At 35.4% G+C, this 26,071-nt stretch overlaps 2 protein-coding genes across 3 annotated transcripts in view; both read right to left on the reverse strand.

The window, feature by feature from the left end:
* peli1b (pellino E3 ubiquitin protein ligase 1b) overlaps window positions 1-2,082 on the reverse strand; it is a 31,940-nt gene extending 29,858 nt beyond the window's left edge. Inside the window, 1 exon segment of the mRNA XM_051133487.1 lies at window positions 1,682-2,082. The gene's annotated coding sequence lies outside the window, so the exon portion shown is untranslated.
* Window positions 2,083-10,195: 8,113 nt separating this feature from the next.
* abch1 (ATP-binding cassette, sub-family H, member 1) overlaps window positions 10,196-26,071 on the reverse strand; it is a 31,424-nt gene continuing 15,548 nt past the window's right edge. For both annotated transcript variants that reach the window (XM_051134100.1, XM_051134101.1), the window contains exons 12-20: window positions 25,130-25,200; window positions 23,671-23,720; window positions 23,525-23,581; window positions 23,191-23,261; window positions 22,347-22,435; window positions 18,875-18,978; window positions 16,906-17,065; window positions 16,224-16,328; window positions 10,196-11,936 (exon numbers count right to left, since the gene is read on the reverse strand). In XM_051134100.1, coding sequence (XP_050990057.1) covers window positions 11,830-11,936; window positions 16,224-16,328; window positions 16,906-17,065; window positions 18,875-18,978; window positions 22,347-22,435; window positions 23,191-23,261; window positions 23,525-23,581; window positions 23,671-23,720; window positions 25,130-25,200 — 814 coding nt within the window. In that variant the 3' untranslated portion in view covers window positions 10,196-11,829. The remainder of the gene's footprint in view (window positions 11,937-16,223; window positions 16,329-16,905; window positions 17,066-18,874; window positions 18,979-22,346; window positions 22,436-23,190; window positions 23,262-23,524; window positions 23,582-23,670; window positions 23,721-25,129; window positions 25,201-26,071) is intronic.

Consider the following 26,071-nt stretch of genomic DNA (forward strand, 5'->3'; position numbering starts at 1 on the left):
TTGAAATGCCTTACAAGATCTATTCCTAAACATGTAGGCTTAATAAACAGAAAACTCATCATAATGACAGCAAGCCAACTTTGAGAGCAGATCAAAGCTGAGCAAAGCAAAAGAGCAAATAAAAAAACAAACTAAACATTGCTATCTTTAAAAAAAAGAATGACGGTGTGGCTCGAATGAGCTTTGGAATCAATTCAGCCTTACTGAGAGAGACATCGGGACGGTTTCACAGATATCTGATCTGCTGCAAATAGATCAGGGCTCACGTGTTTCTCACCATCACAGCGCTGATCCAAGAACAGTTTTTCACAGTTAACACCACTGCACTGGATAAGATGCACAGACTAAAAATGCATCCTGAAACCAGCAGTCTCAGAAGATACTGAAAGTGATACAGACTGAGATCGTTTTACACTACAGCAGTCAGTACGGCTACCGCGCTTGAGGGAATACATGCAATACACGTTACATAAGGTTACGTGTACACAAAGACAAACAACATACTAAAATCACCAGTACAGCAAAAAATAGAAAAACCCAAAGTGTCAAGCAGTGGTAACCTTTGCCCTTGTTTAAAGGAAAGCAGTGAAACGACTAGAGGAAATGAGTACCTGGCCATTTATCAAGGCTAAACAAACTCACAATATTCTCTCTCTTTACTCCACAAACAAGGAAGTGCACGGCTTACAGGGTAGAAAACAACACCACTGTATTTCCAGCATTCATAAAGTTCAGCTTCCCAAACTACAGAACAATTTATTTAAGAGCTGGAAGTTTCCCATTTCAGGATTATGCATGAATATGATAGCAGAAACAATGGAGTGACAGTAAATGCTGTATTAACGCATGTTAATCCATTGATTGTTCTAATAAATAATTCAGATGTAGCAGCACCGGCTGGTACCAAAAATGGGGAGGGGGTGATTGACATCCTGACGTCAGCACGGGAACGGGACAAAGGCCACATTGGGTCGGACCAGATGCTCGGTCTGCCTATGCAAATGACTCTGAGCGTTTAAATACATCAGCAAAGAACAATGACACGTCTGTAACGAGCCCACAAAAGCCAATGCAAATTATGCCCATAAAGTATGAGGAGTGCACTGCTTTCTCAATTAGCATGAATCTCCATTGTCTTCGCAAACACATGAAAACGAAGGCTTGTTGTCAGTAACTGGACTTGACGTATAATATAGACTGCTAGAATACTAGGTTATTCTTGGATGAACATTTGTGAAGTTAGTCACTAAAACACGAATGAAATGACAATATCTGTACGTACATGACAGAATATCTAGAGAAACATAACGTACAAATACTAAATGTCACTTCTTTGCTCTGCTAAATGATAAATGTACTTCAGCTACACACATTTAATCTTCGCTTTTATCTGATGACCTGTTTTATCAGCTTATCTGATAGACTCAAAAACACAATAAAAAGTCATAAAAAGATTAGCATTAATATATTACCGAACAACATCAAAACAATGTTAACTTAAAAATTATTCTTAGGATTAACGTTACAACATGGTAGCCAGAAGATAGCCCACAAATAAAATGTAACAAAAGACACAACACTGCGAAAAGCAAGTCTGAATCACTAATAAAGTAACTGGCATTTTATGAAACACAAGCATTGTTGTTTATTTTTCTAACGTTAGTGAATATGAGGTACTCACGGCGGTGCTGGTGTGTTTTTTCCGAGGTACGAACAAAGAGCTGCTCCGTTAGCACGGGTTTAGCTACAACTGCTGTTTCGCTTAATAAATGATTGAAGAAAATAAAACAAAGCCGAATATAACGAGAGAATTAAGGATGAGGAGCCTTTAAGGACACGCGAGGCTAACTTGCTAACAAAGGCAGGTGTTGAGAGTTCTCCTCAAAATTTAAACAAAAATAATCTCTCTGCCGTTAAATGTGACGTGACCTCAGTCAGTCTTCAGGCTCGGAAGAAATACAGTGGATTGAAACAAAAATAACGTCTGTAAAATGGTGCTGTCCGCCGGCTGCTTCTAGAGAGACTGTAAACAGACGGTGGTGTTTTGTGTTGTAGTGGCTAGATGACCAGATGAACGGAGAAAAAAACCTGCCGCGTCACTGATTGGGTGAAGAGGATTCTGGGTAATGTAGTTCTCAGCTCAGAGCGAGTCAAGAGATCAAAGGCAAATGTTACTGGTCACACATGTATCTTTGCAGCAAATCTCATATTTGAGCTGCACCCACGCCCACAGAAAACAATAACTGCTTTGATTGCCATATTCAAGAGATGTCTGTACAACAAAGGAGTAAGGCCCAAATCTTATTAGCTATTATTCATGAAGAACAAAATACTCATACATTCAATTTATTGGTATAACTTTTTTTTTAATTTATAATGGATTTTCAGGAAAACGAAAAATTGTTCTGCTTGTGTGTAATGAATGAGGACTAATGTGTGGATTATATTTATTATTTAATTTTATTATGTATTTAAATGCTTATTATTATTGGTATATATACGCTCCCAGTCAAAAGTTTCTGAACAGTGAGGTTTTAATGTTTTTTTTAAAGAAGTCTCTTCTGCTCACCAAGACTGCATTTCATCCAAAGTACAGCAAAAACAGTCAAATTTTTAATTATTTTTACTATTTAAAATAAACGTTTTCTATTTGAGTATATTTTAAAATGTAATTTATTTCTGCGATTTCAAAGCTGATTTTTTAGCATCGTTACTCCAGTCAAATGATCCTTCAGAAATCATTGTAATATTCTGATTTGCTGCTCAAAAAAAAAAAAAAAAGATTTTTTTCAGGTTACTTTGATGAATAGAAAGTTCAGAAGAACAGCATTTATCTGAAATAGATTTTTTTTTGTAACATTACAAATGTCTTTAGCATCACTTTTGATCAATGTAAAGCATCTTTGCTGAATAAAAGTATTAATTAATTTCTATAATTTCTTTCCCCCCAAGCTTTTTCAAGCTTTTGAATGGTATAGTGTATAATGTTACAAAAGCTTTTTAAATGTACTCAACTGTTTTAAATATTGATAATAATAATAATAAAAATGTTTCTTGAACAGCAAATCAGCATATTAAAATGATTTAATCATGTGACTGGAGTACTGATGCTAAAAATGCAGCTTTGAAATCACAGGAATAAATTACGTTTTAAAATATTCTAATAGAAAACAGTTATTTTAAATAGTAAAAATATTTCATAATTTTACTGTTTTTGCTGTACTTTGGATCTAATAAATGCAGGCTTGGTGAGCAGAAGAGACTTAAAAAAAAACATTAAAAATCTTGCGACCGGTAGTGTATTTATTATTTATTTATTCACTCATTCATTAATTTTTATTTATTTGTAGTGTTTTAGTATTTGAAATCTGAATTCTAAACTGCTTGGCCCCTGATTAACTTGTCAATAAAAGCACTTGTGTGGTTTCCTGTTTTCCGACACTGCCTTATTTTGGCATGTAATATTGGAAAGGCAAATGAAACATGACTCAGAAATCAGGAAGCTCTGTAAGACCTATAACAAAAACAAGTTTAGACAGGCTTTTTGTGAGTAACAATACCGAAGAATGCTATGGTATTGTTTTTCTAAGGGTTGTGATGCCTCACTATTAGCCACCCTGATTAAAAAATGAATGTCAGCCCCAGTAACGTTTATGTCTTTGGAGAAGTAAAGCATACAAAAGAGGCCATGTAGACAAAATAAACATTATGTAGAAGATAATATCTCAAACCTGTCTAAGAGGATAGAGGTATCCAGAGACATCAGTAGTTTTGATTATTTTGAGCACACTGATGCTACACAGCCACAGCTTGTCTCATAAAGACAGTGCTGCTAAAGGAAATTTATTTTATTATCCACCTTTATGTTCCCATAAAAGTGGGCGCAGCCATTTGTAAATTTTATGGGTGTGGCTTCCGGTCTCATCCGTGTCCAGCTATTTTTAGCTGTACAAAACAGCTAATTTTGCTGCTTGATATTGCAAATTGGTGTGTCTTACCGTTTATTTTAATGTATTATCTTAATTATGAGCGCACTGGTTTGAAGTGCAAACAGTTTTACCGTTTACTGCACGTTGTTATTCTTCTCGTTATTTCCCTATTGCGGATAATGAACCAGAAGTCTGAAGAAAAAGGTGGATATGATTACACAAGTGTACTAAAAGCTCTCTTTGCATCAAGCAAATTAAAAAAAAAGTTCTTGTGCATGTTTCAAGGAGATATATGTCACATCACCTGCTTACATAAACCTAAAAGCAATCAGATCATCTCTCTTCCACCCACTCTTTTTAGATTTGGGATTTCCCTGCACTTAAAAGCAAGCACATTATGACTAGTCCTGGTCTAGATAACAGATCAGTAAAGAGATGATTTATCAGTCCCATGTAGCTCAACACAGTGTTTGGAAAAAGGCTCCCAGCAGAGGTTGATTTGTTCAGACATGATCATCTGGTAGCTAATATCCTTACATCCACCTTCAACTCTAGCCCAAGCCTGCACATAGATCATGCAATGTTGTGAAAACAGTGTAATGTTGGCACAAGTCATGTGTTGAAATGCTTATAGTTTTATCACGCTCCAATAACAATGTAAGCCAGGTGGATCAATAACATAACAAGCACACATTTCACAACCATTTGTCGAAAGTTTCGGAGATGAGCGCGGTTAGTGGTTAGTCAGAGCACACAGAGACACGTACGTGCACACATATCACTTCAGCTGTGGTGTAGATTAATATCGGCTTAAAGTTGTTGTTTGTGTTTATGTTGTCATGGCAACAACACGGACACCTCATACCTATAGGCCTATTTGTAAGGTTCTCACTTGTATGACATATACTGTACACGAACATACACACATTAGTTAAGGACTAGCCAACAAAGGACGTGTTTTGAGTTTCTCAGTGCTGCTTTAATTGTTTCTAATATAAACACGCTTAACACAAATATATTTTGCGTGCCACATCTGCTTTTTTAAGGGTTTAGTATATGAGTGCCTGCTTTCTCTGGCCCTGCATAGAGGGTTTACACTTATATCACGAATGGTCGGTTACCCGGATGCGCGGCCATATTTGGTGATGCTCGGATGTAAACAACAGCATGGATTGCACAATTAATGTACTACTGATTACCTTGTTCTGCTAATTCATGCTGTCTAAACCATGGAAAAAAGGAGTGGAAGCTGCTAAATCATATAACGAAGGACTAACTAAAGTTAATAGGTACATACAAAAAGTATTAATTAATATATTAGCCTAATATTTCACCTTCCTGACTGGAAATGATAAGAATAAACACGAATGTTGTCAAGATTCTTGCCCTGGAATTCCTGGTTTAGTTTGGGCAACCACAAATGCCTTTTGCACTCTTCTCTTTGATTTGTTATAAATTTTGGCAAAATGTTCTTTCTGGTCTGACCTATTAGTACAGCCCAAAACATGAAAATAACAACATTTTCAGCAGCAATAATCAGCCAAATTTGTGAGTACTGTTCAGATCAGTGATGTTGTTTACATTCAGTGCTGCCGATATGGCCGCTTGATGACACGTCGTGAACACTCTATTTGATGGCATATGCTTTGTGCTGTTTTATAGGCCTATTCAATGTCTATAAACTCTGCTCCTGCTTTCTCATTTAATGGTAACTACACATTTAAAATGACTCCAAAGTCTGTTGTTTTATATGAAAGGTGATTTGAGAGACTATTTTAGGTGCTGCCCTGATAAGATTCAAAACATAAGAGCTGTGTGGTCAAGTGAGCAGCATGTGATAAAATCATAACACTTGGGCTTAACCAATGTTATTACATAAACCAACTTACCCAGTTTGGGGGCTGCTGTTCAGATTGTTGTCATAGCTGTCATGGTGACTGTAACTATGTACGAAAATATATTTACAGAATGTTTAGAATATAGGGAAACAAAGCTGAAGACTTATGTGCACAGGAGTCAAGATACTTTTTAATGTTTAAGATTACCTGCATTGAGCTATATATAAGTGGAAGTTTAAAATGCTTAAAATCAACATAGAATGCAAATAAATATCTAGTTGTCTAATGATGAGCTGCAGTAGATTCTCTCACAAAAGTTCTTTCTTCCTTGAGTGTTTTTTTTTTTACCCTTCTAAATCCAAACCTGCCCTAACACAGCAGTGAAACACTGGCAAAGATTCTATTTATAGATTTTGATTTCACTGGATGAATTGCTGGTGATGTCATCTCGTCACTTAGAAACTGTATCCCTGTGCTCTGTATTTCTATGAAAAGTTGCATCAATTCTCATAAAATGATAAAGTGATTTGGAAATGGTGTTTATTAAACCACAATATTGGAAAGCCCAATAATTACTGCAGTCTTGTAGCCAGAGAAGAACACTTTTCTTAGAAATCATATCCAGAATAATTAATTTTTTATTAGCTGACTGCCAGTAATGGGTCGCCTTCTTGAGCAGCTAGGAATCCTGATCATGTAACTTGGGGGTGGTGTTTGATTTCCTGTAATAAATGATGCCTGATACGGCAGGATGGGCATTTTTCCAGATGTTCCTAGAACTGAAGAATACAGAGTACATTTTTTAGCTTGTTCCTTGGTTCCTGACTGTGGAATAAGAATAAAAAAATATTCAGAACCTGTTGTATAAGAGCTGGCAGTTGACACTGACAAACAGGGTATCTGTTCAACGCTTCAGACAACTACCCTAACATTACGTCAGCAGCATGGATAGTTAACTGGCACGATGTATCTGACTACCTGACCTTTCTTTCATCGCTAGCGACATTCACATCAGCAGATGTCAGATAAGATTAAAGGATTAGTTCACTTGCAGAAAAAAATTCCTGATAATTTACTCACCCCCATCTCATCCAAGATGTTCATGTCTTTTTTTCTTCAGTTGCCATGAGATCAAGTTTTCTGAGGAAAACATTCCAGGATTTTTTTCTCCATATGGTGGACTTTGTTTCACTAGATAAGATTATTCCTTGGCTGGGATTGTGAAGAGACTTTTGAAGCTGCATTGAAACTGCAATTTGGACCTTTAGCCCACCGATCCCCATTGAAGTCCACTATATGTTCGACTGAAGAAAAAAAAGACATAACATCTTGGATGACATGGGGGTAAGTGAACTAATCCTTTAATAATAGAAGTCTCAGATTCAATAAGTTTCTTTGTTTATTGGTGTGCCAGCATGCTGGAAGTAGCTGACCTTGATACAGGAATAGTTATTTTTAAATTATACTCTCTCTGACTAACATTTATGGCATGATCCCATAGATGAATCATTTCGACTGGTTCACCAAAACAGGAAAGGTCTTTGCACTAATACTTTTACCAAGGAAGTCTATATAAAATACATGTAATATTCTGGGAATAACCCAGATATGTGATAATGGGATGGTAACAGGGGTGTGACGAGACTCTTATGTCACGAGACAAGATGAGACACAAGACTGGGTTTACGAGAACGAGACAAGACGAGATTTTTCCACTTTTCTTAAGAAATCCTCAATGATGAAATATATACGGAAAATAGTCTTTTATTCAACTGAAAAAGACAAAATGCAAAAAAATGTAGGTGCATTTTGAACTTTATGAAATTAAACTTCCATTTCAATGAATTATATGCAGTGATAAACAACATTTAAACAAGAGCTTCACGATTCTGGATAAATTAAGAATCTCAGTGGTTTTTAAAAAATTGGAGACCATGATTCTCTTACGATTCTGGGGGAAAAAAAGATTACTAAACTTTTTACCAAACGTTATTTTGTTTAGAAAACTAAACAAAATAACGTTAATTACTAGTGGTTCTGACAAACTGTTCATTGCTTAAGTCTTTTAAAAACATATATTCATTTAAACAACAAAAAAAAAGAAATTAATTGAAGGAGTCAGTGTCTCGCTTCATTAAAGGGGTCATCGGATGCCCATTATCCACAAGTTGATACGATTCTTTAGGGTCTTAATGAAAAGTCTATAACATACTTTGGTTAAAAATTCTTAATGGTAGTGTAAAATAACACCCTTTTTACCAAAACCAGCTCTGCAAAAATCATCTCATTCTGGTCGAGGCTGCTTTAAATGCAAATTAGTTCTGCTCGCCCCCGCCCCTCTCTTCTCTTTGTGGATTGACGAGCCTGTTTACTTCAAGTACTGCTCACTGCAGAGCCCAATGGCCTCCAGCTCCACCTCTTTGTGAACTAATAGGTGGAGTTAGGGTTAGGATGTGGTTAGGTGTCTATCTCCACCCATTACCTCCAGCTCCTCCCATTTACTTTAGTCACATTTAGCCGCGTTTAACCGCTAAACTTGCTAACTAGCACGTTATTAGGAAAGGCGATGGCAAAGATTCATAAAAAACCCTTATACTTACTTCTGCTGTAAGTGAAGCTGGATCACGAATGATTTGCGCGAACATAGAGGGAAAAATGTAGATCTGAAGGCGCATTCCCTTCACAAACAAACGTAATCCACTGCATCTTTAGCAGCTCAGATGTCGGGAGTAAATGACGACCACTACGTTCATTATTACATCCAGCAACACAACACCTCAATCACTCAATTCTTGTCTAACTTACATCCCTGCTCATCCCAACTGACCTGAGGTAAGACGCTAATGTCAATCAACTATTGCGGAAGCGGCCTGTGTGGGTGTGAGGCAACAACGACAGGCATCTGAGAATGGCTCGATTTGATAAAGGGGTATTATTTTTACAGATTAATTAAAAACCACTGCAGGGATTTTTACCATTACAGGGCAGATTTGTACATACACAACACACATTATTGTTCAAACAGCATGTAAAAGTGAACTTAGCATCCTTAGCATCTCTTGAGTGAATGATTCAGTGACATACTTTTTTTAAACGGGCAGTTGTCGCCACCTCCTGGCGGAAGAGGATAAGCCTTACAATACATAGAAGTGTTAAGATACTTTCATTCTGATCGCTACTGTAGACCATAATTGTTTTGTACCCAAGCTATAAACTTTTATCCCAGTACTTCTATTATTTAAATGTCTGTAACACAGAAGTAATGATTATAATGTTTTAGGAAACACTGTTTTTGTTGCTCCTTTTGCATTCACTTTACCCCGACCCTCTGATGGGCAGCGACAAAATGTGCTTCTCATGCTCCACTGACAGGAGATCTTGATATTTTAAGGATTAATCGTGCAGCTTTAATGTAAACACTGCAAAATGTTCTGGGAGGATATCATCACGAGATTCTTCATAATGGCACTACTGTGACGCGGAGGAGAAGAATTGTTGAATAAAGTCGTTATTTTTGTTTTCTCTCCATACAAAAAGTATTCTAGTAACTTCGTAAAGTTATGGTTGAACCACTGATGGCAGATGGACTGTTTTGACGACGGCTTTCATACTTTTCTGGGCCTTGACAGTGGTATTTACTTGGCAGTCAATGGGACCATCACAAACCTCCCGGTTTTCTTCCAAAATATCTTAAACTGTGTTCCAAAGACGAACTAAGCTTTTACAGGTTTGGAACGAAATTTCATTTTGGGGTGGAGTAACCCTCACGGGTCATGAACTGCCTTTTTGTAAACGGCAGATTGTAAACTCGGTAATAAACCCTCGCTGCTATGATTGGCTAACATTCATGTATGTTTGACAGCCTACATTCTTCAAAGATGGATTTGGGTTAAAACGCATAAATACACAGTACATATCAAATGATCTGTAATAGCAGACAAAGCAATAGTGACCACATAATAAAAACAGTTACTCACACTTTTGCAGTGCGACATTACTGTCAGATTCAATAAATTCAGCACAGCATTGTCTTTTATTTTAAATCTGAAAATCCTGCAATGAGTTGTTCATTGTTTGTAAATGAATCTTCAGCAAAATGAACTAAACAAAGGACCAAGTTCATCCACTTTTTCCTAATGTTGGGATCAAAAGGAAGGCAATGTAAAGCTTGGCACTTTTTTCCACAGCTTGGCACTGCACAGCATCTTTTCGTATTCGGAGCCAACTTTATCGTTTGGCTTCTTTGTAGACCTGAGTTTGCCTCTCGTTATTTACACTACAAAACAAAAAACATTGGTAAAATATCTATTTAGAGTCTTAGACCTTTCCAACGATATACAGTTTGTCATGATTAGAATAGGATTTAATTGTAATATAGTGAAGTAAACTTTTAAAATGTTAAATTCAAAAACAGTTAATATACAAATATGAAGAGGTTATTAAAAAGATTTATTGTTGAAAAAGATGTTATTAATTCCATAAAGATCATTTTACACTGAGAGCATGTCAATGTGCACATATACAAGGGCTTTATATGCAACAATTCAAGAGGTAGCAAATAATGGTCTCGTGTGTGTATAAAGGTGACACGATGACCTTTCAAAATGGCACAGTACTTAACAAACCCTTGCCAAACATTTGTCTCTAAGCCTCAACCGGAGCCAGAAAAAAAATCTAGAGCTAACAAAGCTCTAGTCCTAAAATCAACTGTCAGCTTGTTCCATCAAAACATACCATGAAATTCCAGCCTTTAGTGTGGGCGTCATTGGAACTACACTGAAAAGACTGTTTCATAATTCTTAAATAGTTGCAGAACTTTTAATCAGCAGCATTTTCCATTTACATGAAAAAACACTAGTGTTCCGTTTGTGAACTTTTCGACTATTCAAAGTACAGATAGTTGATATAATGTAAACCAAATTTAAATGTAGTTAAAACAAACTAACAATTTTTTTGCAACTTGCAGTCTTTCAGTTGAGTTAAGGAAGGCCTAGATTTGTTCAGTCTGACTGTGGTGTAGAGACTGTAAACCAAACCAGAACCGGGAGCTGGTCAGTGTACCAAGGTAAAGGTAGAAATCAAGTATCCTATTGTTGAACTGAAGATTCAAAGAGAAAATATGAAACCATAATAAATTTGTTGACATTTTAAAACACACCTAAGATTTATCCCCCAACCCAATAAGCATTCAGTGTACATTTAAAATATTCTTGATGTATTCTGCTCATCAAATATTGCACGCTAAAATATTCATCAAATTTTATGACGATTCCAAGTAACTCAGCATATGGCTTGCATTGTAATGCAGTTTGTGCTGTTGTCTTTCAAATATAACATACATATATTAAAATACAGGACTAGATGCGTCTTTTCAGTTCAACTCGCAGGTGGCCTGCTATGTGCTCAAATGTAAACATTGTAGTCCTTCCTTCATTTTTTATGGCACTTGATGGATTAACACCCAGACTGCTAATCTAAAAACATTTATCATAAAAAAAAGAACAAGCAGCGATTTGGAAAACAAACACTACTATGCAAAGGGTGAACAGTGCTCAGTGAAGAATCCAGTGTTCTTTCAGTTCAGGATGAGGGAGTAAAAGGGTGGCCAACATTTTAGGCTTCCCTACAGCAATTTACGTGTCTGGCTGTACCGTCTAAAGGTTTACTGGCACAGAAAAGGCATAAAAAACATGCACTAAGAAACCTAGTCAGTAATTTGAATTCAGGATGTGTTACATAAACCATGGGAAATAGAGGATATGGAAAGTTTCAACAGTTGGCTTCAACACCTCCTTTCTTCTTTGATGGGTTTTTTAAATAATTGAAGCCCACGTGAAACTGAGTGTTATGAGTCACATTGTCAATAAACGGTTGAATAGGTCTCTTAGCTGGTTGATGGATGCCCTGAGTTTCATGCTGATGGTCCTTGGGAGGCCAGTTTTGGGTGAATGGCATATTAAAGGAGAGAGAGGCTCAGATTGGCAGATCCATTGGCAATCATTTTTTGGCCTCGCCTGACACCACTATACCCAATCTGAAGCACCTTTCTTTAGCTGAGCCTCTCACGTTCTCAGCTTGAGAATGACTGTGGCCAGCATGAGGAAGAATGTGTTCCAGCCCAGAGTGACCGCAAAACCTCGCCAAACCATCATGCGGGACAGACCCCAACCTGAATGTGAGAGAATCGTAAGCGGATTAGTGCCAGAACATGATCTGACGCTAGAAAACAAATCAGTATTAATTTAAAATGCCCTTATGTCATTTTGAATATCGCCCTACATGCAGTGTGTAAAAGAAAGAATCGACTCTGAACAGCCTGAACGAGTCACTAGTAATTCGAATCCCACTTCCGTGTCGTCTACACGTCACAGAGTAACATATCTGCATAATGCCCGCCTATATTTAACGTTGGCTGGTCGCGAACTTGATCCGCCCTCAAACACGCCATTTTACCGACAACTGCTTCTCTAATAGGGAGTTCAATGTGGGATTCACAAAACACTTGCTTTTGAAAGATGGCTCAGTACCCAGTTTATTTGGACCAGCTGGCTCTACTGATTCACACTCTGCAAGTATGATAAATAATAGATGTTTATATTTTCTATCGAGCATTTAAAATACAGAACTATGACAATGGGCGTCATCTCTGACATGCGCTGTATATGGTTAGACCAATCACAACAGACTGGGGCATCTGACCAATCAGAGCAGAGCAGGCTCACGGAAAGGAGGGGTTTTGAGAGACTGAATCTTAGAACTGATTAAATCGAATCATTTGAGAATCGCTGGAAAATGAGGTGATATTAAATGCATATTTTGACCTTCCCTGCATGTAAACCTTTTGTAGGAGACTCTCAAAACAATATTAGGAACCTTAAAATGGCATAATAGGAGTTATTTCAACTTAAGGAAACTGTTAAGTTAAATTCTTAAATTCTTGAAAGTCTTTGGTTATGTACATGAACGTTCTGATCAAACAGATTCACTATAATGAATTAAACTTGTCAACACTACATATGAGAGAGCAGAAATTAGGAAAGCTGTTGAGGTAACCAAATTTTATGTAGACAGTTCAAAGTCTGGCTCTACAAGACTATTTTTAAATAGTTTTTGCATTTAGTTTTCAAGTTCTAGTCAATTTTTATGTGCTTTTGTCATTTTTATTTATTTTTTTAACCTTTAAATTTCCCCCCAATTTTAGTCATTTTATTATTTCCATTTAAATGTACACTACCAGTCAAATATTTTTGAACAGTAAGATATTTAATGTTTTTTAAAGAAGTATCTTCTGCTAATCAAGCCTGCATTTCTTTGATCCAAAACACAGCAAAATCAGTAATATTGTGAAATATTTTAGCTAATTAAAATAAGTTATTTCTATCTGAATATATTTTAAAATGTAATTTATTTTTGTGATCTAAGCAAACTTTTCAGCATCATTACTCCAGTCTCAGTGTTACATGATCCTAATATGCTGATTTTCTGTTCAAGAAACATTTGTTATTATTATTATTATCAATATTTAAAACAGTTGAGTTCTTCAATCAATAGAAGGATCCAAAGATCAGCATTTATCTGAAATAAAAAGCTTTAGTAACATTATACGCTATACCATTCAAAAGCTTGAAATCAATATATATAAATATTTTTTTCTTTTTTTTGGGGGGGGGAAAGAAATTATAGAAATTAATACTTTTACTTAGCAAGGATGCTTTAAATAGATCAAAAGTGATGATAAAAACATTTATAATGTTACGAAAGATTTATATTTCAGATAAATGCTGTTCTTCTGAACTTTCTATTCATCAAAGAAACCTGAAAAAAAATCTACTCAGCTGTTTTCAACATCATCATCATCATCATAATAATAATAAATGTTTTTTTGAGCAGCAAATTAGAATATTAAAATAATTAATGACAGATCATGTGACAGAAGACTGGAGTAATGATGCTGAAAATTTTAGCTTAGGTCACAAAAATAAATTACATTTTAAAATATATTCAAATAGAAAGCAGTTATTTTAATTAGCAAAAAATATTTCACAATATATTTCACAAAGAGTAATGATGCTTTGAAATCACAGCAATAAATTACATTTTAAAATATATTCAGATAGACAGCTGAATGACAGTTATTTAAAATCGTAAAAAATTCAAAATTGTACTGTTTTTCCTGTACTTTGGATCAAATAAATGCAGGCTTGGTGAGCAGAAGAGACTTCTGATTTAAAACCATATGGTTTAAAAACGTTTTACTGGTAATGTATTTTATTTCACTTTAAGTTTTAAGTTTTAGTTAACAATAACAGTGTCCCAGAGCAATCCCATTATGTTGTCATAACCATAAACCAAAGTGCTCAGGTAACTTAATGAAGGGGAAAACCATGTTTGTGTACAGTCTGTACATTTCCAGTCACGTGACCGGTCTTTGCTCTCTGATCTACCCTGTACAGTTTCAGTAGTCAATCAACTTCAATATCTTTGAACTTGAACTTTTGACTGTGTGGTGTCCTCTAAGCCTCTCACTGTCTAACCAACTGGTTCCTGTCCGTGAGTAACGCTGACAGGTAAACAACAGGGAAGTTGTGTGTTTAATTTAGGAGTGGAGGCAGACGCACCTCCTGCTCCGTGAATAATTGAGAGAGAAGAGTGTCAGGTGTCATGAAGTCTGCTGTAACTTAAGATGTTTGTATCAGAGGTAAAATGTTAAGAGAGTGGGACTTCACAGAAGATTGTTGTAGATGTGTCGGCTAAACACATCACAGAGGAGACGTTACATATCTGAGGTGTGTGGGTAGGACAGTCTATTTGAAATGTGTGATATGATGATCTTTGTCTCACGTGTGATACATGAGAAGACTCAACAGGTACCACGCAACTTAACAACCACTACAACCGGTACACAGTATTCGGCATGTTTATATGTACACATTTGAGTTTGTGATTTATACATCTTCTAAAGGGATGTCAAAATTACCAAGATACTAATTTGTTAATGATATTAAAAAATATATATAAAAAATGTTATATATATATATATATATATATATATACACACACACATGCACATTTTTTTTTACATTAGGCCTTATAGACCTTATAAATAAATATATTTCTAAAAATATTAAGTATGTGGTATGTGGTTCAAAAGTTTGGGATCAATAAGATTTTTAATGTTTTTAAAGAAATATCTTATGCTCATCCATTTATTTGCAATTTAAGAGTTTTCTATTTAAATATACTTTAAAATATAATTTATTTCTGTGATGCACAGCTGAATTTTTAATCAGCCATTACTCCAGTCTTCAGTGTCACATGATCCTTCAGAAATCATTCTAATATGCTGATTTATTATCAATAGAACCTTTTTTTCAGGATGCTTTGATGAATAAAAAGTTAAAAAGAACAGCATTTATTTAAAATAAATCATTCTTGCTGAATAAAAGTATTAATTTTCGTTCAAACAAATAATGAAAAAAAAAAGCACTGACCTCAAACTTTGAATGGTAAAAAAAGGATTTCTATTTTAAATAAATGCTGTTCTTCTTAACATTTATTCATCACAGAATCTTGAACATAGTATCACAGGTTCCAAAAAATAAATAAATAAAAATAAAAACGTTACTGCTTTTTCTGTATTTTTAATCAAATAAACACAGGCTAGATGAGCAGAAAAGACTTTAAAAACATTACAAATCTTACTGATCCCAAACTTTTGAACAGCAGTGTATTTACAATATATTAATAAGTAACATTATTAATAAAATGATAAATATATTTATAATACACTTGTTATTCTAAATATATTATAATTAAAATTAATAAATTTCTCTAAATCTGAAACATTTTATGTAACCAAAAGATATTAACAATTAATAAACATATGTAAATTGTAAATAAAAAGAGTACATTTAATGCTGTCTTATTAAATAAAAAATAATATTTTTTACTTAAAATAAATATATTTATATTTGTAATAAATTCTAATATTTATTATTATTATATTATATATTACATATTAAATGTGATCCTGGGTCACAAAACCAGTCATAAGTAGCTCGGGCATATTTCTAGTAATAGCCAATAATACTTTGTATGGGTCAAAATTATCGATTTTTTCCTTTATGCTAAAAATCATTAGGATATTAAGTAAAGATCAAGTTCCATGAAGATATTTTGTACATTTTCTAACGTAAATATATCAAAACTTAATTTTTGATCGGCAATATGCATTGCTAAGAACATTTGGACGACTTTAAAGGCGATTTTCTCAATATTTTGATGTTTTTGCACCATCAGATTGTAGAATCAAATATTGTCCTATCCTAACAAACCATACACCAATGGAAAGCTTATTTATTCATGTATAAATCTCAATTTCAAAATTGACCCTTATGACTGTTTTTGTGGTCCAGGGTCACAAATGTGTGTGCGTGCTTGAGTGCACATACTCTACCTCTGTACATGATGCAGCGCAGGGCTTCAGATGCGTAGGTCTGGGGCAGGACTAGACTCAAATAACGCAAAGGATATGGGATACACTCAACCGGCCAGATAACACCTACAGGAGGTAGATAAAGAAACAGAGAGATAACTAATTTCATTAATGTAAAACTTTAATATGTAACATCATCTATGTGTATGTTTTTAGCAGTTCCTTGTGTGTTTGTGTTACTCAAGCAGGCCATAAATGACAAATTAGATGGTGTGTGTTAATATAAGTTATGATCGGTAAGTGGGGTCAAGAAAGGAAATTTTTCTCACTAAGGAGAATTTCCTTCCATTTCTTTGCAATAATCACCTATTTCCTTTCCATTTTTATCTCAACCATCAATCATTCAGTTTCAGTTCAGCCTGTTTATTCCACTCTGCTATCAATCCACGATTTTACTCACATCCACAAATCCACTGGACACACCCAGAGATAGTATGGCCCTCATATAGCCCTTATTATATTTTCTGGACTGCACCATTTTAGGGTAGAGGGGGAAATCATAGACAGTCTTAACATAAAGGACTGCATCAATACTAAAGAGGTTTAAGGGTAACTTAAATATAAATATTACCAAGAAAAAGCCATTGCGTAACCTTATCCTATCTCATTTATTTTTTAACATCAGTGAGATCAGACAGTGTACCGCTAATGATGAGGTTGGGGTAGAAGATTCCAAGAGCCGCCTGATTGGCCGACTGCTCGTCATCGATAGCAGAGGAGATGACCAGCCCGAAGGAGATTCCCGTCACTCCTTGCAGCACAATCAGTGAGATCACCAAAGCCAGAGATCCTTCATTAGGAATCTGCAAAGAGAGAGAGACATGATTAATATAGAGATGATGATAAAAATATTATGAAAGAGCTGTATTCCAACTCACACAAGGTATGTGATGAAACTTTCATATATGTCATAATTTGTGAACCTGGACCACAAAACCAGTCATAAGGATCAATTTTTTGAATTTGAGATGTATCATCTGAAAGATAAGCTAATAAATACATAAGCTGTCCATTGATGTATGGTTTGTTAGGATAGAACAATATTTGGCCGATATACAACTACTTGAAAATCTGGAATCTGAGGGTGCAAAAAAATCTAAATATTGAGAAAATCGCCTTTAAAATTGTCAAAATGAAGTTCTTAAAAACATTACGTTTTGATATATTTACGGTAGGTAATTTACAAAATATCTTCATGGAACATGATCTTTACTTAAGATCCTAAAGATTTTTGGTTTAAAAGAAAAATCGCTATTGCTACAAATACACCTGTGCTACTTATTATACAAGTGATCATGCTTAATGTTATGTGCATTATATATACATTTGCATGTATTATATTTTTTCCATCATACTCTAAATGCACTCTTAAATCAAGTAGTACAGAATGACTGCTGGGTAAATTTCCCTCTCCACTTCCTGTGAAGTGCTATTTCAATCCCTGTGCTGTCGGAAAGCACCCCGATATACTGTAAAGTGTCAAATAAACCATTTTAACATTATGTTACAGAAACAATACATATGTGTAATATTTAACAATAAGTTGTTTTTAAAAAGTGATTCAAACTGATAGTGTCTGAACATACCGGCATGACACAATCCAAGACATCATATGCGAGTGTGAAAAGTATCTTGTGTGAAGTTCACAGCTCTTATTGGCTGATTACACAGTCTTTACTGCTACAGTTACACATCAGAAATAGAATCTCTAAGCTGCAGCTGGGTCTGTTACCAAAGCAATCCCTTTGTTGCTGTGGTGGTCAAGCACAAATCACTAGACAGCAATTATTTATGAATAAATAAAAGTATACGGCTCAGTCCCAGTGCTGTTCCTAAAATTCACAGAGCACAGGACAATTCACAGACACTAATTCCTTCTACAACAGCCCTGCTTAGTCTTGACATACTTAAAGGGATAGTTCACCCCAAAATTTAAATTCCATCATGATTTACTCACCTTCAAGTTGTTCCAAACCCGTAATAATTTCTAATTGTAATAACATTTCACAATAGTACTGCTTTTTCTCCTGTATTTTTAATAAATAAATGCAGCCTTCATGAGCAGAGATGTCTTTCAATATTTGAATAAAGTCATTATTTTTGTTTTCTTTGTGCATAAAAAGTGTTGTACTATAGCTTCATAAAATTAAGGTTGAGCCACTGATGTCACATGGACTATTTTAACAATACCCTTACAACCTTTCTGGGCCTTGAAAGTGTTAGTTGCATTGCTGTCTATTCAGGGTCAAAAAGCTCTCGGGTTTCATTAAAAAAAATATCTTAATTTGTGCTCGGAAAATGAATGTTCTTACAGGAAAGTGACGTTCTTACAGGTTTGAAACAACATGAGCGTGAGTAATTAATGACAGAACTTTTTGGTGAACTATCACTTTAAGATGAGAGGAGCTGATTGCTTCAAATTTGGCTTTAGATCAGCTTTGGCCATGTGTAAATATTGTGTTATACAGTAGTCCTGCACTACTGCTAACTTCACAGTGGACTACTAAACAGTCTATCTGATATCACGTACACACACACACATATCTTGAATCTGGAGACAGAGATGTAAAGTATTAATGAGAGATAAACACACAGCTGACAAACACACTCACTTTGAAGACCAACAGGATGAAGATCAGCAGAAGGATGATCTGAACACTGATGACAAACAGCTGTGAGAAGAGGTGTGCCAGCATGGTCTCCAGAGAACTTACACCTTTGAAAGACACACACACAAACATATATACACATACATCTAGAAAACACATGCTATGGGATGCTCAGGTGTGTTTAAAAAGGCTGCTTAAGCGGCTCATGGTTTTAGCTGCTGTGGGTGATTAGCTCCCCCTATTGGTAAATGTTTAAAACTGCCTGTTCATGAAGTCTTGATGAAAAGCAAAGCCCTCTATACACTGCATGATTTTCGGCCGTCCCAGACGAAAGACTGGCATCGTGAAACAATCGTGGCAATTTCTGTAATCTGTGGCCATATGTCGTACAGTGAGAGAGGTTTAAAGGGGTGCTATTATGCTTTTTCATTTTTTAATTGTAGTCAGTGTGGTGTGTATCTTTGAGCATAAAAAAGATCTACAAAGTTACAAATCTCAAAGTCCACTCCAAAGGGAGATATTTCGTTTTTAAAAAATCCCTTTCCAAGAACTACAACGAACGGCTCCTTTGGACTACAACGTTTGTTTTCCGCATGCAATGATGTCACAACTAGGGTTGCAAAATTCCGGGAATTTTCAAGACTGGAAACTTTCCATGGGAATTAACGGGAATATATGGGAATTAACGGGAATTAATGGGAATTATTGGGAATTAATGGGAATTATTGGGAATAAACTGGGAATTTGCAAAATTGCAGGAACTGGGAATGTAAATGTAGATGAGAAGAAAAACTTGCAGCATAATCTTGGATAAAACAACCAGGTTTAATGCAATTTTAGTTCAATTTCTGACCTACACACTGTAAGCTACTGTGCAACTAAACTATGCCATTGTTAAAACAAATACACTGGCTGAGCAAACATTTAGGTGAGATAATAATAATTTAAAAAACAGTCTAAAAATGACCCTCCCCCACACAGTCCCCCTAGTAGTCACCTAAGGGGGGAATTCCCCCCATTTTCTCTGAAGGCACAGTTGCTGCATTTGAGCCCAAGGGCTACATCTAAATTTTGATATTACTTATGTAAAGTAAGTAAGTTTAGGTTAGTTTAACTAGCAAAAACCAAAATGTTTATACAGTATATCTCATGTCCCAGTGTTTATACAGTAGCTGGCCAGTAAATCAGATATGAACAATCTAAGCTAGTCAGCATTATTTCATTTACTATTTAGGAAGTATCATCTGCTAGCTAGCTTAAGTTGCAGTGCTATTCCTTATACCTTCTGCTAGCCAGTTTCATACAGAAGTACAGAACTGGTCAAAAGTTTGGACACATTCCTATTTTTAATGTTTTCTGAGCATCTCTTATGATTTCTTATGTACATCAAGCCTTCATTTATTTTTCAGCAAAAATACAGAACAAAACAGTAATATTGTGAAGTATTACAATTTAAATTAATGGTTTTCTGTTTTAATATACTTTAAAATATAATGTATTGCTATGAAAAAAGCTGAACTTACTACAGTCTTCACTGTAACATTGATGTAATCCTTCAGAAATGCTGATTTATCAATTTTGGAAACAGCTGTGCTACTTAATATTTTTTTTAAATTCCCTTTTCTTACAGGATTCTTTAATGAAAAAGAACAGCATTTATTTAAAATATAAATCCTTTTTTAACCGTACAGTACTGTTCAAAGTTTGGGGTCAGTATGGTTTTTTTTCAATACTTTTATTAAACAAGGATGTGTTCAGTTAATAAAAAGTAATAGTAAAGACTTATATTGTTAGAAAAGATTTCAGTTTTGAATAAATTATGTTCTTTTTAAGTTAAATCCAGGAAAAAAGCATCACAGATTCCAAAAAAATCAAAAAATGTCATTTTTAAAATTTGTATTAGTTTGCATGCATGTCAGCTTATAATCAAACAAAATGTTGAAATTTATATTTGTTTATGATACAGCTTCTCTAAATTTCCCCAAATTTCCCATTAATTCCCATAAATTCCCGTAAATTTCTGTTAAATTTCCAAATTGGAATATTTCCAAAATTCCCCGGACAAAGTTTCCATGGAAAGTTTCCGCCCCCCTTTGCAACCCTAGTCACAACGTGATCCATTAGAATATCAGTAAATCTCGCCTACGGAAATTCGAATTGTTGGGGGATGTGTAGGGACGAGGTGGGGGATTAGCCTAACTTTAGCGATGCAGCGCGGAGAGCCGCTTCACTTATAACGTGAGTGTTTTTTAAAATGCATAAACTTGCACTAGAATAGGCTAGGCTGATCAGTGATGATGTTTTTGGATAATGTTAGGCTGCTTTTAGCTTTATGCTGGAGCTGGTTTGTAAAATAACTGAATAAATTAGCACGATAATATCATGTATCTGCAATCTCGCAGGCTGAGGATGGGACTCAACACCACTGTAGCGTATTATTTACTCACCCTCCATGCATCCAAGGTGTATATGACTTCTTTCTTTCAGACGAATGCAATTGGAGTCTAGTAAAGTCTAATAAAATGCATCCATTCATAATAAAAATTACCTCACACGGCTCCCAGGGGTCTCCTGTAGCGAATCGATGCCTTTTTTAAAGAAAAATATCCATATTTAAAACATAAGATTCATTATTAATGTAGCTTGCTAACTGCTTTGACAAGGGGCGTGGCAGTACTGAAACACCGTCTAAGCTGTTCGCCAATTGCAACGCACTGGGATGGATAACCAATCATAACACATTTCCTTTTTTGTGCTAGGAGAAGCACAAATAGGTATTGTAATAATGTAAATAATGCGTTTTTCGAACCAATAATGAGAGCATGTTCTAGTACACCCACAAAACAAAATCAAGACTTTGAAAAAGAGCATAATAGGACCGCTTTAAAAACTTTGAAGCCTACGATAATTTTCTAGCAGTGTCAGAAATTCTGCCTGATCAACGCACGGTGTGTTTGCTGCCACGACCCACGTTTACTGACCAGACGATAAAAATGCCACATGAAATCAACGTGACATGGCGCTAAAATTTAAAACTGCTTACCTCAAGCTCTTATTCCTTCCTCTTTTGCCGCTTCCACTTTTTCACTTTTACTTCATAAAAAGTACAACTGCCAAAGTGTGATTCATTATGTTTTTTTGGTTTACCACTAGCACACGCTGATGACGTTTTATTCCTCTATAGTAACGTAAAGTCTACATGCATGTCATACCCAAGTTTACATCCATTGTGATCAGCAATGATCCTGTAGGATTGCTAAAATCGTGCAGTGTGTTGAAGGCTTAAGGGTTGAATTCAATAATTGTGCCCACACATCTGCAGGACAGACTAAGTGCTTATTCACCTGGTTTGTGGGTGGTTAGTAAATAAGACAGGATTTTATGATGAAATACTCCATTCAAAAGTGCCATGATTCTTTAGTGAATTTATTCCTAAGTCAAATGAAGGCCATCTGGTGGATATGAGCTGTCTCACCTGCCACCCAGCACCTGTCCAACAGCCCCTCCTTTCTCTCTAACACAAAGGACAGAGCGGTCAACCCCACTGCCAGGTAAAATGTAATGCTGAAAAGAGAAAGAAAAGAAGAGATAGACGATATTGGAAAGAGGTCCATCATGATGCAGTAGTATTATCTGACACTGTAGTAATACTTTTGAATAACTGTAAGTGTGTGCGTATTAAAGGGATAGTTCACCCAAAGATAAAAATTCTGTCAATAATTACTCATCCTTGTGTAGTTCCAAACATGTAAGACCTTCATCTTCAGAACACAAATTAAGATATTTTTGATTAAATCCAAGGGCTGCCTGCATAGGCAGCAACACAACAGACACGTTCAAGGCCCAGAAAGGTAGTAAGGGTACTGTTAAAACAGTCCATGTGACATCAGTGGTTCAACCATAATGTTATGAAGCTACAAGAATACTTTTTGTGCACAAAGAAAACAAAAAGAATGACTTTATTCAACAATTTCTTCTCTTCTGTGTCAAATCAATGAGTGTTCCTAACAGTACCACGATGCATGCATGGGCATTTCTCTGTTTGCAAACAAGGTGAGCCACTGATGTCACATTAACTATTTTATGGATGTCCTTACAACCTCTGTGGCCCTTGAACATGGTAACGGTCTATGAGGGGTCAGAAAACTGTTGGATTTCATCAAAAAATATCTTAATTTGTGTTTTACGAAGATGAATGAAAGTCTTACAGGCCTGGAATGAGTAATTAATGAAAGTTCATTTTTAGGTGAACTCTCTCTTTAGTGTTGTGTTTATTGTAATTAATGGCATACATGTGTATGTACTGCATGTGTGCTTACCTCAAAACTGCTCCTGGTGTCACAAATGTTGTGAAATCTGTGTTCTTACTGCCATATATTGGTTCTTCAAACTATTGAACCACATGAAACAAGAAATAAGAAGGGTATTTTAAGAAAGGAAGAATAAAGAGAGATAAAGAAAACAAGAGAGATAAATGAGCGGATACAGTTATGAAAGACACAAATAGAGAAAAAAATAAAATGAGATAAGAGAGAGAAAGGTCAGGATGAAGATAAAAAAGACAATAATATGACATTAAGAATATTGAGAACAAAGGTGACTCATTCAAGATTTGAAATTTTCCCTAAAAGAATATCAGTGCTTTGTACTTACTTTTATAGGGACAGCCACCATGTATGACAAACTCCCCAGCTTCGTCTCAATAAAAGCCTTATGAAAAATCAGAATAAGACAAGAAAAAAAGTTTCATGTGTTTGTAGGATGGGGAAAATGCTGAAATGTACATTTTCGAAACTCACCTCAAAAGCCTCGTGGACTTTCTTCTGCAGCATTAGGGCAATCTGTCGGTCTGAAATGTTGATGAGTAAAAATGTTATACTGAAATATAGTTTAATTGCGTAACTCAAATTGTTTATCTAATCACATAATACAGTGGCAGCTGAAAGTTTGGCAACCCCTTGCTAAATTTGTGAAAATTTCAACAAAATAAGAGAGATCATACAAAATGCATGTTATTTTTTATTTAGTGCTGTCCTGAGTAAGATATTTTACATAAAAGATGTTTACATATAGTCCACAAGACAAAAAATAGTTTTGAAATTATAAAAATAACCCCCTTCAGCCTTTGGTTCTTAATACTGTGTGCGGTTACCTGCATGATCTGTGACTGTTTTTTTTTTGTGATGGTTGTTCATAAGGCCCTTCTTTGTTTTGAACAGTTAAACTGTGCACTGTTCTTCGAAAAAATCCTCCAGGTCCTGCAGATTCTTCCGTTTTCCAGCATCTTTTGCATATTTGAAGCCTTTCCAGCAGTGACTGTATGATTTTGAGATCCATCTTTTCACACTGAGGACAACTGAAGGACTCAAACACGACTATTAAAAAAGGCTCAAACATTCACTGATGCTCCAGAAGAAAACATGACACATTAAGAACATTAAGGGGGTGAAAACTTTTGAACAGGATAAAAATATCCAAATTCGTCTTATTTTGTTGAAATATCTATTTTCCCCCCAATTAATACTGCCCTTCGGAAGCAACAGAAGATACTTGCAGGTTTCCCAGAAGACAAATTAAGTACAATTTACCTTGATCTTCAAATTCAAGAAAGACGGAACTCAAAATCATACAGTCATTGTTGGAAAGGGTTTAAATACACAAAAATGCTGAAAAACCAAACAATTTGTGGGACCTGAAGGATTTTTCTGAAGAACAGCAGGCAGTTTAACTGTTCAAAACAAAAAAGACTCATGAACAACCATCACAAATCAGAAAAACAGTCATAGATCATCTTTTGAAGGGGTATATTTTAATAATTTCAGCTATGTTTTTGTCTCGTGGACAATATGTAAACATATTTTATGTAAAATATCTTACTCAGGACAGTACTAAATAAAAAATAACATGCATTTTGTATGATCTCTCTTACTTTGTTAAAATTATTCACATTTTCAGATTCTGCAAGGGGTTCCCAAACTAAAAAAAAAAAAAGACTAAAAGAATCTAAACTGATTACATATACAGATCCAAACTAGAAGCTACTAATGCTTTCAGACTTTTAAATCATACTTTATGTCCAAAGATAAAGGCTATAAATGCCACAAAGTTATTCAGCTGTAAATAAAACTTACAATAAAAAGAGAATAATACACCATGCTGCCTCAAGACATAAAGGGCACCCTCTTGTGGCAGGAATGTGAGTTCAGGCGAATTGAAAAGCTAAGTAATACTGATTGAGCTAAAAGTGAATAAACTCACTGGTCAGATCCAGCCAAACATGTACTGACCCTCCCTCAACCACTTCTTTGGAGACTCTGGGCTGCAGCATCCTGCACACACACAAACACAGCATACTTTTAAACGTAATTTGACACATTTACCATTTAAAGTCATCACTTTTACATTTAACAAGAAAAAACATAACAGAAAAATATAAATATGTGTAATATTTAAAAAGCTCCAGTCTGGACAGAGATGCACAAAGCATGACTCAGACACATATGGACAGACTGACATAGGCAGGACAGACCTGCTTTTCTCCACCTTAAAAACACTGATTCACTCCTGCAGCCTCTCCCAATACTTTCCCCATCAGTTGCTCTGCTACAGTCTTTGTCACCTGACATGTCACATTGTTTACACAAATACTTGTGTCTTTTTAGGCTGAAGGGAAAACAGCTCATACAGGTAGCTGATGATGCAATCAGGTCTGATGTTTAATGTCAGGTGGGAAAAAATTCACAAGCAGTTATTTTTTGCCAATTACATTGGCATGTACTTATGTTATGCTGGTGTGTGCGCATTGATGCAGTCGAGTGTTTCTGACTTTTGAGCTAGGTGTTTGTGTTATGTGTAAGATATTTGAGTGTGCATGATTAGTTAATGTAAGTAAACCACTAATGGGAGGGATGGGTCTAAATTTGCATTAAAAACATCTGTGATAACTTAAGAAGAAGCAGAATAAACATCATCATGAGTTCATTTGAAGATGCCCTCTAACGAACAGAAAAAAGACAAAAATAGATCTACTTGTAGTGCTGGGTGACAGTAGTGTTTATTGGTTAAAGCAGAAGTTTGTAATGAACTGGCTAAACAAGTCAAATGGTCCAAATAGTTTTTATAAACATATATACGTGTCATATATGGTGAGTTTTACAGGATTACAAAACTTGGCTGACATTCTTTGGTCGTAAGATCAAC

Source organism: Labeo rohita, chromosome 17, assembly GCF_022985175.1.
Source record: "Labeo rohita strain BAU-BD-2019 chromosome 17, IGBB_LRoh.1.0, whole genome shotgun sequence".
NCBI lineage: Eukaryota > Metazoa > Chordata > Actinopteri > Cypriniformes > Cyprinidae > Labeo > Labeo rohita.